General features: G+C 46.4%; 1 protein-coding gene across 1 annotated transcript; it reads left to right on the plus strand.

The window, feature by feature from the left end:
- The first annotated feature begins 6,098 nt into the window (after window positions 1-6,098).
- On the plus strand, window positions 6,099-12,106 carry TMEM238 (transmembrane protein 238). The gene is made up of 2 exons (XM_083707783.1): window positions 6,099-7,070; window positions 11,886-12,106. The coding sequence occupies exon 1, from the start codon at window positions 6,706-6,708 to the stop codon at window positions 7,063-7,065; it is 360 nt and encodes a 119-aa protein (XP_083563909.1). The 5' UTR covers window positions 6,099-6,705; the 3' UTR covers window positions 7,066-7,070; window positions 11,886-12,106.
- The last annotated feature ends 280 nt before the right edge of the window (window positions 12,107-12,386 follow it).

Here is a 12,386-nt window from a genome sequence, read left to right on the forward strand (position 1 = left end):
GCAAAAAATAATAATAAACCAATAATAATCATTTTAATTTTGCTTTTTATCTTGTATTATTTATACTGTATTTTTATTGGGATTTTATCGGATTTTATATCTACTGCTCTTTGTACTTTTAATGTTGCTATGATAATTGCTTTTTTCTGATGCTTTTTTTGATCTGTTTTATACTTGTTTCATGGTTCTCTCTTGAAGGCTGTCTTGAAAATCTAGATTAATAAAATTTAATTATTATTATTTTTTAGTGTAAATCCATGTTTGTACATTTTGTGCTTTCACAGAAAAGCGGGATATAAATAATGAATTGGAAGTAACTAAGCTCTTTAAAGGTTTTTCCCAGCCCTTAAAAAAAACCAACTGTAGATGCCAAGGATTGATGCTGGGACTCGTCTGTAGGCAAATCATGTCCTCTGCCACTGAGCTAATATTACTAATGACTTAACTGTGAAAGTACTGTACAGCACAGCTCAATTGCCTCTGCTTGGCAGTGCACTTGTTTCTCTCTCTCTCCTTCTAGAACGGGACTAGAGTTGCACATGTTTTTGGAAATTCTGACACAATATGTGAAAAACACCCCCCCCCCAAAAAAAAACCCCTTCAAATTGAACTTTTTAGGAAACAGAAATATGTGTAGTCATTATTTTTATTGTCGGTTCTAAACCTATGCATTCTCTAACTTAGCACATCAAATTGAACTGTTCAGCTCTGTTTAAAAATGTAAGTGCCTTAATTCAACCGAACATTTCAAAATTGGGACAGATGCAGCACCTTGCGGCTCCATCGCTAATGTACCAAACACACCTCAGTTTTTGCCAGTTGGGGGGAAAGGGGAAAGAAAGATAGTTTAAAACAGACTCAATCAGCATTGTAATAAACAAGAGGGTGTTCTTATTATTTGAGCTTAGAGGATGGCTCTTGAAAAGGAATACAAGAACTGCTCTGGGTCCTTACTTTCTCATTTACAACAGTCTCCACAGTTAGCATTATCAGAAAATGTGGGAAGAAAACTTAACCCCTTCCTGTGAATTCATGATAACACTACACACTGGCTTCGTGTGTCTCAGGTTAAGCCGTAATGTATAGATTAGGGATGGTAGTGCATGCTGCTGAATTGCTCCTGCTGCACTCCTCCCTTTTGTGAAACAGGGAGCAAGTGACCATAAGCCTTGGCTTAGCATAAAGGTAAAAAGGTAAAGGACCCCTGGACGGTTAAGTCCAGTCAAAGGCAACTGTGGGGTTGCGGCGCTCATCTCGCTTTCAGGCTGAGGGAACCGGCGTTTATCCACAGACAGCTTTCCAGGTCATGTGGCCAGCATGACTAAACCACTTCTGGTGCAACGAGACACCGTGACGGAAGCCAGTTTACCGTTTACCTTTCCGCCACAGTGGTACCTTTTTATCTACTCGCGCTGGCATGCTTTCAAACTGCTAGGTTAGCAAAAGGTGGGACAGAGCAACGGGAGCTCACCCCGTTGCACAGATTCAAACCGCCGACCTTCCAATCAGCAAGCCCAAGAGGCTCAGTGGTTTGGACCACAGCACCACCCACATCCCTTTGGCGCTTAGCATAAGGTACACCAGCACTCACAGTTTGCTTCTCCCCAAACACTCACAATGATCAGCCAAGGTTTGTCCTTGTCTTGCTGGTCATGGTTTGTTTGGGAGAAACAAACCATAAACGCTGGTTTGCATGTTGACACTAAGCTAAGGCCTGTGGTTTGTTCCTCCCTGCTTAATGAAGAGGAGCAAAACAAGCAATTCAGCACAGTACACTCGTTCTCTGTTCACTGTTTTTTTAAAAGAGGAAGGTTTGATGCATACAATAGACAACAATTATTATAATTACTGTATCCCGTGTCCCTACTGTATCTTTTACTGTTGCTTGTCTTGTACAATTAGAAACTATTTTGAGAGAGAGAAATGCAGCTAACAGTACTTTGCAACCCTGCATTATTATTTTTTTACATTATTCTAAAAGAAAAATGGTTTGTAAGAGGGGTTTTTAAAAAACATTTTTACTGGGAAAATTTAAACAACTCATTCTTTTCTCTCCCTCCTCCCCCACTATCTTTCTATCTCCCATTTACCCCTTCAGATCTGTATAATGGGACCAATACAAGGGACATTTGTCATTAAAATTATCCTGAAAGGGGGTCTTCCAGCTCGGCCCTCTGTCTTCTCTGGAGTGTCACACTGAGTTGTACAGGACATACTCCAAAGCCAGCGTTTATGAATTATTGACCATAGACTTTTACTGATTCCCACAGTAAAAGTGGGAATCTTAATTCCAGATTAAGATTGCCTTCTTAATCTGCATTAATCTACATGCTTACTTGGATATAAACTCCATTAAACTCATTAGCTATGTTTGCATACCATGGAAAACTATTGTTAATGGTTTGCCATGAATATGCAGATGGCTCTAACTTTGTCCCTCCCACAGCACACCCAGGAGCCACAAACTATAATCCCTAGTTTAGTGTTGCGTCCAAACCAGGGACACTGGTTTGCTTCATTCCAAACAAAACCATAATGTGAATACAATGTTACTCCCAACTCTGGCTTGTTTGACTGAAGCAAACCAAAATCCCTGGTTCAAATGTAACCATAGAAATTATGATTTGTTATTTCTGCTCACACCAGGAGTGCAGTAATATAAGGAGCCACCTGGACCTTCAAAGTAAACCATTAACGACAGTTTACAGTGCTCTGCATACAATCTAGGCCACTGGGACGTAATTGAATAAATGTGCACAGGCTCAGGCAGTTAGCTGAATAATATTGCCTGGGTTGTGTCTCGTTTTGCTAAGTGATTGTGATGTTCTTATTTTTATGAATGCTGTGGGGAGAGCTGCCTTGGGCTTTGTTGCAAAGGAAAACTGGGCTATAAATCATTCTCTCTAAATACTTATGTAGGTGGGAAGCTCAGGCAGACTTGCAGTAAAAGCAGAGTCACTGAGAAACAAGAGGGGTGGTATTAGCATGGTTGGGAAAACCCCAAGTTTTGCAGATGTACAAAAAGAATATATATATATATATCAAGCTCAGCAGCCATGGAATGTTGATTGTCACTTGAAAAAGAAAAATGAAAATGGAGTTGAAGCAAGAGGAAATGTTTTAGATAACAGTACTGTATTCTGGAAGAGGATGTGGCCAGCTTGCTAGAACCCTGAACAGGAGCACTCCTGGTAGAAGGTAAAAATACACTGTAACATTTTGTTGTTGTTCCTAATTGCTCGGGATAAATAGTGCTCTCATAAACCACCTGGTGATAACATCCCCATTTTAAAGATAGAGATACTGAGGCCAAAACCACCTCCTGGTGTGTCTCTGGCTGAGGCGGGGCTTGAATCCCACCACCCAAGTGACACTCCAATACACTCCCCCCCCCCCACAAAAAAAAGAATTCGGTTTTTGATTGTTTTAAGGTTTGCCTGGGAGAGAAGCTTGTAAGCTTTTGAGTTACACCGATACTTTAATCAGGCAGAATGGAAAAACAGCTAATTCCAGCCAGAGGGAGAAGTGGAGTGGAGAACAAAGCTTGTTAAAAATGCAAATCATTTTATTGCCTGGGGGGTGGGCCTTGCCATGAAGCTTTTCCTACATCAAACAGTTGCAAAGATCAAAGCGTGTTCAGAAATGGCAGTGCTGTATCTTGGAACAGTGCAAATTTATTATGTTTCGTGGAAAAGGGTGGGGGGATCTTGGCCATTTGGAGATAGCCACAGGGTCCTTAGCTGTCTTATCCGATGTGCCAGAGATCTGATTCACATGTCACCAGCATGGTATCGAGGTTGCTTTCCCCATGCAGCTCTGGCGATGCAGGAATAAATGAAAGAATACCATGAGACAGGAAGATCATGTGAAGAATTCCCGCTCCAGGCCAGCACTTTGCATGTGACCTGTTGGTCTCGCATGATTCTGCTCTTCAAACAAAGTGTGTTTGATCCTCCCACCAGGAAGCAACTGTCCTGCTAAACAGGAAACACGAACCAAGCTTTTGTAGCATAGCCAAACACATAGTTCCACTTCCTTGAATTCCCAAGAAGCTGCAGAGAGGCGGCAAACCTGGGTTTCACCACATGGTCAGAGGCTGTATGTGGCCACCATTTAGAGGCAACGTATGGAAAGCATTTAAGGGGCTCTGTGTAGCTTCTGGCACAATGGCCTTACATCTCAGGGAATAATAAAACTGTAGAGTTGAGAGGGACCCCGAGGGTCATCTAGTCCAACCCCCTGCAATGCAGGATTCCTGTCTACCGCCATCCCTGGGTGGGTTCAAACCATCAACCTTCTGCACACTGACCCATTGCACCACCTGAGATCAGTCTGAGATCTCTCATGTTAGAAGAAGAAGAAGAGTTTGGATTTGATATCCCGCTTTATCACTACCTGAAGGAGTCTTAAAGTGGCTAACATTCTCCTTTTCCCTTCCTCCCCCACAACAAACACTCTGTGAGGTGAGTGGGGCTGAGAGACTTCAGAGAAGTGTGACTGGCCCAAGGTCACCCAGCAGCTGCATGTGGAGGAGCGGAGACGCGAACCCGGTTCCCCAGATTACGAGTCTATCGCTCTTAACCACTACACCACACTGGCTCTCAGATGTTAACCAGATGGCAGAAATGGGTAATGTTGAAGCCGGCTACATGTTCCCAGCTCCTTATTTCCATGAGAGTTTAAAACACCACTCAATTCCTTTTAATAAAAGAAAAGTCTCCTGGAGCTGCTGGTGTATCATTTGGGGTGACCCAAAGCTTATGGTGGTATGCATACCCATAATGCCTTATCTGTTAATGTCACCTGTAGCCATCATCACGCACGGATCAGGCCAAGGGCCAATCCAGTCCAGCATCTGGTTGCCGCAGGATGCAATCACAAGAGCCCTCTCCTGTAGTTTCCAGCAACTGATATTCAGAAGCTTCAGAAGGAATGCTATTCTGCCTCTGAGCATGGAGGCAGAGCATTGCCACTGTGGCTTGTAGACAATGATAGCCGTATATGCTTCTTGAATTTGTCCAGTCTTTTAATAATTGGAGATTATTGTTGCTCTCATTTCAATGCTCTTTACTTCCCTGATTTCAAATACAATATAATGGTTACCTTAGTCTAAAGTATTGGTTGTGTTTAGAACAGATTGATGGAAGATTTAGAAAACTTATTTGTGTGAGATTGTATGGGGAAAATATGGAATAGCAGATACAATCTTGCTTAAAATGTACAGTATATAGGAAGTGCAGTGTAAGCTATGGAAGCCAATCAATGAAATTTTATTAATATTTTCATATTGAGATATTTGTAGAATAAATTTGGAAGAAATTCATCAAATTTTTCTTCTTCTTTTCTCTATTTCTTCTTTTTTCTTTTCTACTTTTTTCTCTTTTGTTCTTTTTTTAATATATGTGTGCTTATCTGAAATATGTACTTATGTACATATTTACGTATGTACGTATTTGCAATATTTTGCTTATATTTTGTAATAATTATGTTAAATTAATAAATAAAAAAATAAAGAGGAAAAAATGGTTACCTTAATCCTTCCAGAATTCTTTTTATTGTGCACTCATGATGATTTGTGCTCATGGCACTATTGGGGCAGTTACATGTCACCCTGCCTTCAGTACTATTGTTTGTGCTGGCAAAGTTACGGAAGGGACATACTGATTCGTTTCCAGTCCTTGCACGTCCCATAACTTCTTGCTGAAACCACATAACTTTTCACGACAGGTGTGTGTAGTCAAGAGAGGACACCTGCACCCAAGACGGCAAGTGTGAAATGCCTAGTTTAGGGAGGCGAAAGATGGTAGTGCTGTTTCCTATATGTTACCTAAGCAAGTCCCATTGAGTTCAGTGGGCGTTAGTGCAGCCTTGACTGCAGTTATTCCTGCAGGGCTGCATCATTGACAAAAGGCGGCTTCAGAAACACAATGCATTCCTGCACATCCAGGGCTGTAAATAGCACCGCCACCCGCCACACCCCTTCCAACTTCTTCCTTGGGTCTGGTTGGCTGTCCGCACAAAAGGGAGCAGGAAGCTTCTCTTGCGCCTTTATGATTGGGCTCATTGTAGTGCGTGCAGGAGTTGATGACTAATTCTGTACATGGTGAAAAGGGAACGGGGTTGAGAGGACAAGACGGGGACTCCTGGGTCCCCTGCAAGCCAAGTGAGAGACAGATTCTTGGGGAGGAGGTGGGGCAGTGAGAGAAAACGAGCAAGCATCGTGGACTCCCAAATTAGGCTGGGAGACAGGTTAGCTCAAGGTCGGCAGGGGGCTTGGAGAGCCTGGATTCCCGGATCGTGAGAGCAAAGCCAAGCCGTCTGCTACCTGTTTGCCGGTCCCTCCCCTTATGAAACTGGTCGGGCCGCTTTCCCGGGTCTCTCTCACCTGGGCCACTCCTCCTTCCTGCCCGGGCCGCCTTCCCCGCTGTCCTTCCTCGCCCTCTTCCTCCCTCCCTTTCCCCGGACGGGGTTTTGCCTGGAAGGGCACCGTCCCCTCTGCCCTCCTCTTCCTGCCCTCTCGGGTTGCCTCGCTGAGACTTGGGAGCTTTTGCGCCGTCCAAAATCTCCCACCCACCACCCCACACTTTTGCTTTTTGCAGCGCCCTTCCCGATCCTGAAGCTAGCCCCGCTCCTCCTTCTTGGGAAGCAGCCCCGACGTGCCGCCCGACCCCCCTGGACGACGGGCGCCGCCGCTCCCCGGCCATCATGGGCTCCCCCTCGGGGCTGGGCCGCTGCCGGCTGGCCTTGGCCTTCGCGGTGCTCATGGACGCCGCGGGCACCGGGGCGCTGCTGACGGGCATCTTCGCGCGGCTGCGCCTTCGGGGCCGCGACTTCGGAGACCTGCTGATCTACTCGGGCGCCGTGCTGGTCTTCCTGAGCCTGCTGGGCTGGATCATGTGGTACACGGGCAACATCGAGATCGCCCCCGAAGAGCTGGCCAGGGACTACGGGGCCAAGGGCGGCACGCTGGCCCGCCTGGCCAGGAAGATCTCGCGGACGTGGTCCCGGCGCCAGGACACTCGGCTGGCCATGAGGACGGTGCAGAGCAGCCGGGAAGCCGCCTAGACGAGGTAATGCCCAGCCCTGCCAGCCCGCGCCGTCTCCCGATGGACGGCTGCTGCCAGTCAGGGTCAGCAGTATTGGACTAGATGGACCGGTCCCGTGGTGCTTCCTGCTCGGGGTGTGTTGACGTTACTAGGCTCAGGGCGCGGTGGAGTTGTCGCCGTCGTTTTCAACGCCTTGCGTGGCTCTTCTCCGCCGTCCAACTGTTCACATCAGCGCTGCTTCATTAGTGTCAGATTCGCTTCTGTTTGTGTTCACACCAGGAGGCGTTGGCGGGGCGGGATGCCTTTGCACGATGCATACGGGGTCACAAATTGGCTAGAGAACCAGTTGGTGTGAAGGTAGCTTGAGAAGCGATCCATCAAAGAATACGTGTGTAAACAGTTTGACAGCAGAACAGAGTCCCTTTGGAGGTAGTGGACTCTCCTTTCTTGGAGATCTTAAGGCAGAGTTTGAATGGCCATCTGTCATGGATGCTTTAGTTGAAATCTCTGCATTGCAAGGGGTTGGGCTAGATGACTGTCAGGCCCCCGTCCAACTCTACAATTCTATTATTCTCAGATTCTATTATTCTGTTTAAAAAACCAGCACTGGAAACCTAGTGAGTGCACAGTACAGTGGTACCTCAGGTTACATACGCTTCAGGTTACGGATGCTTCAGGTTACAGACTCCGCTAACCCAGAAATAGTGCTTCAGGTTAAGAACTTTGCTTCAGGATGAGAACAGAAATCGTGCTCTGGTGGCGCAGCGGCAGCAGGAGGCCCCATTTGCTAAAGTGGTGCTTCAGGTTAAGAACAGATTCAGGTTAAGAACAGACCTCTGGAATGAATTAAGTACTTAACCCGAGGTACCACTGTAAATGGGAGTGTGAACCCAGCCTTGGTATAAATTACCTTCCTGTGTCCTGCTCTGATTTCCCTGGGCAAGTCTCTACAGCCTCAAGAGCTGCGGACTTTCTAACCCGCTGCCTTTAATAGCCTGCTTGACATCAGGTGGGCGATTGTGTTTTGCTTTCATGCCATGAAAATCTTCCCCTGCTGATTTCTGCACACCAGCTCGCTGATAAAAGGCGTTAGGAGTTATGTGTTTTTGAAGTTTTATTTTCCTGGCCATCTGGATGATTTGGTTGAGGCAATGTCTGTCCCAATCTGTCATAATCCTTTAATATTCTGGGATGTGCATGCTTTAACCTGGACCAGTTGCTCCCTTGCCATCCTTTTGATCTACAATTAGCACGAAAGAGGTGGAGTTTAACCCGACTTTCCCCCAAGGCATTTGTGACTGTGTAAGAATCAAACCAGCAGCTATTCTGGGACAGATTGGATTTGTAGGGTGAGCAGCCACATTTTCCCCTGATGGGCCGCTTCTACCAGCCCCAGCACCCCTCTGCTGCAGATCATTTAAAGCAAGGGTTCCCAAACCAACACAGATCACTGGAGGTCCACAAGCTTCATTCAGGTGGGCCATGGTGTGTCTCTGAATTTGAAGACAGAAGATGGCACATCCATTGTGTTAAATATATTGATTTTTAATCATATCTTTATTGCTCCTTTTATTTTATTACCACTTGGATTCTATAGAATTCAAATTGCAGTACAATAGAATATGTAAGAAATAATAGATGCAATAAAACTACGATTAAAAAATCATCCAGCCTCTAGCAACAGCAAGTTGCAAATGCTACAATAGGCAGAAACTCATTTAGTGGTCCGCTGAAACCCTCAGCAAATTTCAAGTCGTCCATGGCAAGGAAAAGTTTGGGAACCACAGCCTTAATGGAAGGGTTCTTGTTGATCCGCAGCATCTTGTGAATGGGCTGTAGTTCAATGGCAGAGCAGATGCTTAGCATTATTACCTGTTCACTTACATTTCCCTGGAGAGCTGAGAAAGAGCCCCAATCACCCTTATCAACCCTTATCACCCTTATCACAGCTGCAAGTGTGTGCGTGTTCTTTCACATTGAGGAGCAAACAAAAATTCAGCTAGCAAAACGTTGCTCATCATCACTATCTCTCTGCCAGAAGAAGTTGCACCTGATAGATTTCTGCCTGCTGTGTGAATTTTTTGGATGTGACAACAGCTGAGATGACTTTTAAGAAGGACTGGACACATTCATGTTTGCTAAATGAATCATCCGTGTTCAGAGGCAATATGTATCAGAATCTGGAAGACACAGTGGGGGGGGGGGGCATATGCCTTGCAGGGGTCTTTCCCAAGGCAGCCTTGGAAACAGGGCACCTAGTCTAGACCAGGCATCCCCAAACTCTGTCCTCCAGGTGTTTTGGGACTACAACTCCTGTTATGTACTGAAGTTCTCACCCTGGGCCAGCAGGGGGATACTGTAGATAGTTATGCAAATAAGGGATTGAAAGCTACGTTCAGTGATTGGATAGTTTTAGAAAGTTGTTACAATTATGTGTACTGGAGCTCTATATAAGCAGGCTGACTGTTCTGGCCTCTGAATAAACAAGAGCTGTTTGAAGAATCGCTGTGTCATCTGATATGTTCACCCACAACTTAACAACTCCCATCATCCCTAGCTAACAAGACCAGCGGTCAGGGATGATGGGAATTGTAGTCCCAAAACATCTGGAGGGCTGAGTTTGGGGATGCCTGGTCTAGACTCTAGAATCTTAAGAACTTGATTCAGCTGATAGTCGGTGCTTCAGCCTCCTTGCAAAGGGCTTTGCAGGTGCTGTCCATCGTCTGTTCCTGAAAAACCCCTTTTGACCCTGCTGCTATGCCAATCTATCCCACACCTGACACCATAGACATGATACCAGGTGCAAGGCAGGAGAGGGTGACCTGGCCAAAATGGCCCAGGAGACCTAAATCAAGGATGGTCCAGGGGGAGCCTTGGTCTAATCCGGCAGAGGCCAGCTTCTGTCCTTCCACATCCTTTGCAGACCACAGCCCTGCTCTCTCTTCCTCCTTTTAACTTCCCTTTCCACTTTTGTTCCTCTTTCAGTATCATCATTAAACTTTTAACACAACATGGCCTGAAACCAGAGACAGCAGGTGTTGTTGGGTGTTGGTTTTTTTAATCTGGATGAAACAAGAGACAATCCTCACATTCACACAGACGTACATGCACACACACAAAACCATCCTGGCATCTCTGGCGGACTGCGAGGGTGACCTTCTATGCTGAACACAGCATCATTCCTGCTATATATGTGACAAGCTCAGTTTTGTTTTCTGTCTGTTTGAGAGGTGGATGGGGTGGGGGTACATAAAAGTCTGCTCACTGGGTTGCATTCAGCTGTTCTTCAAGTTCTTCACAGCCCTGTTTCTTGAGCTTTCTAAACCTGCATCTCCCCACCCTCCACTTTCCAAAACCTGCTAATGTGGCTCAGTCAGTAGAGCAGAAGACTCTTAATCTCTGGCTTGTGGGTTCAAGACCCACGTTAGGCAAGAGATTCCTGCGTCGCAGGGGGTTCAACTACCATTCTATGATTCTACTTCTATTTAGTTTATTGCTATTGCACCCTTCCTTCAAGGGGCTCCCAGTGGCATACACAGCCTCCTCCCTGCCCCCTCTGCCCAGCAAGCCATTTCTCGCTTTTTTCTTTGCCTACCAAGTGTCTGAACCCCTGCTGCCATTAAGAGGGCCATATGTCCTGCTTTGCAGAAACATCTGCTTGAAAAGGAAGAGCTCATAGCGCAGTGGTAGAGCATCTGTCTTGCGCACAGAAGGTTCCAGGTTCAATCTCTGGCGTATCTGCAAGTACGGCTGGGATTGTCTCCTCTCCAAAACTCTAGATAGCTGTTGGTGAGAATAACCACTGGGCGGCATCCACACCAGCACTGTTATACCACATTCACAGTCATGGCTTCCCCCAGAGGATCATGGGAACTCTAGTTTGTTAAGGTGGCCGAGAGCTATTAAGAGACCCCTGTCCCTCTCACACAGCTACAATTCCCAGAGTGCGCTTGGAAGAAGAGGGGTTGATTGTTAAACCACTCTGGGAATTGTATCTCTGCAAGGGGAACCCTAACGGCTGCCAGCCCCTCTTTAACAAACTACACTTCCCAGGATTCTTTGGGGGAAGATTGGCTTGGTGATCAGCAACACTACTGCCACATAAGCATCCTCACTGAGCATGGGAGGCATGAAGCCTTGCCACCATATTGTCCACCAGCAAGCCACACATCCTCTCTAGGGATTCAGACCAGAGGCAGCCTTACCCTAGAGGTGTTGGGGGTTGGGCTTTGTCTGCACATTTCCTACCACTAAGCTGTGGGCTTTGCTTCCTGTGGCAGCCTCGCAATGTCCGGGTGTATAGGCCTGCCACCTGTGAGCCTGCACAGGTGCTAAAGGCCTCAGATGCCTTCCTGCTCGTCCCACCAACATCTGGAGCACATTGGGCAGCCTTGGCTCTGGAACCCTCTGATGCTCTTCTTTTGGCAGGAAACAGCATTTTTATTTAGACAAGCCTTTGGCTCACCAGCTGACTTGCAAATATGTTGAAAAACCGTTGTACCTGGTTGTTTTTAGTGCTGTTTTACTGGCCTTGTGGTGTTTCCTTTTAACTTTCATGTTCTATTGTGTTCTGTTGCATCTTACTATGTTTGCATTTTTGTCACTGGCTGCCTTGAGCACCATTTGGTGGAAAGGCAGGATACAAATTTAACAGCTACAAAACCTTGTGCGAGTGCCACATGCTTCTCATCCTTGCCCGGGGCAGAGGACTCTGACATGCCACCGCCTGAATTTCATTTCCACCCTCTTAAGTGCCTCTCCCCTTCCCTCTATTTGACTTGGGAGCTGTTGCCACAATTTCCATTCCTGCTCCAACCCCCAGTTCTTCTTTTCTTGCAGGTGTCCTGCTTGCCATTAACTGGAGGATCTTCTGGCCCACTTGCGGGATGAATGAATGGATTCGCCAGGACTCTCCTGGGACTGGACCTGACCTTTGACCATATCCCAGAAAAGGGATATTAGACTCATCTCTTCGCCAGCTGCGCCCACCTTCATCCAGTAGTTTCTGTGTGGATTTTGCTTTACATACATTTCAATAATGCATTCCTCCCCCCACCCCATCCCCAAGGTCTCCGTTCTTTTCTTTTTGCTGCAATCTGGGTGGGCACCCCTTCTGAACCAGGGCCCATTACAAAGGCACAACAGACAGAAATTCTGGCTTTCTACTCAGTGGCAGGACCATGGGCAAGAAAGTGGCCTCCTTTCTTCTTGTCTCAGAGCTTTCGAAGTCGCAAAGGCAGAAAAATGGGACCGAAAAGTATAGCTGGGGTGGATGGGAGGATCGTCAAAGGTGGCTGGGAACTGGAACTCCTGATTTCTGTCCCAGGCGACCAAGGATTC

The sequence above is a fragment of the Podarcis gaigeae genome (assembly GCF_964106915.1).
Source record: "Podarcis gaigeae genome assembly, chromosome: 13".
Lineage (NCBI taxonomy): Eukaryota > Metazoa > Chordata > Lepidosauria > Squamata > Lacertidae > Podarcis > Podarcis gaigeae.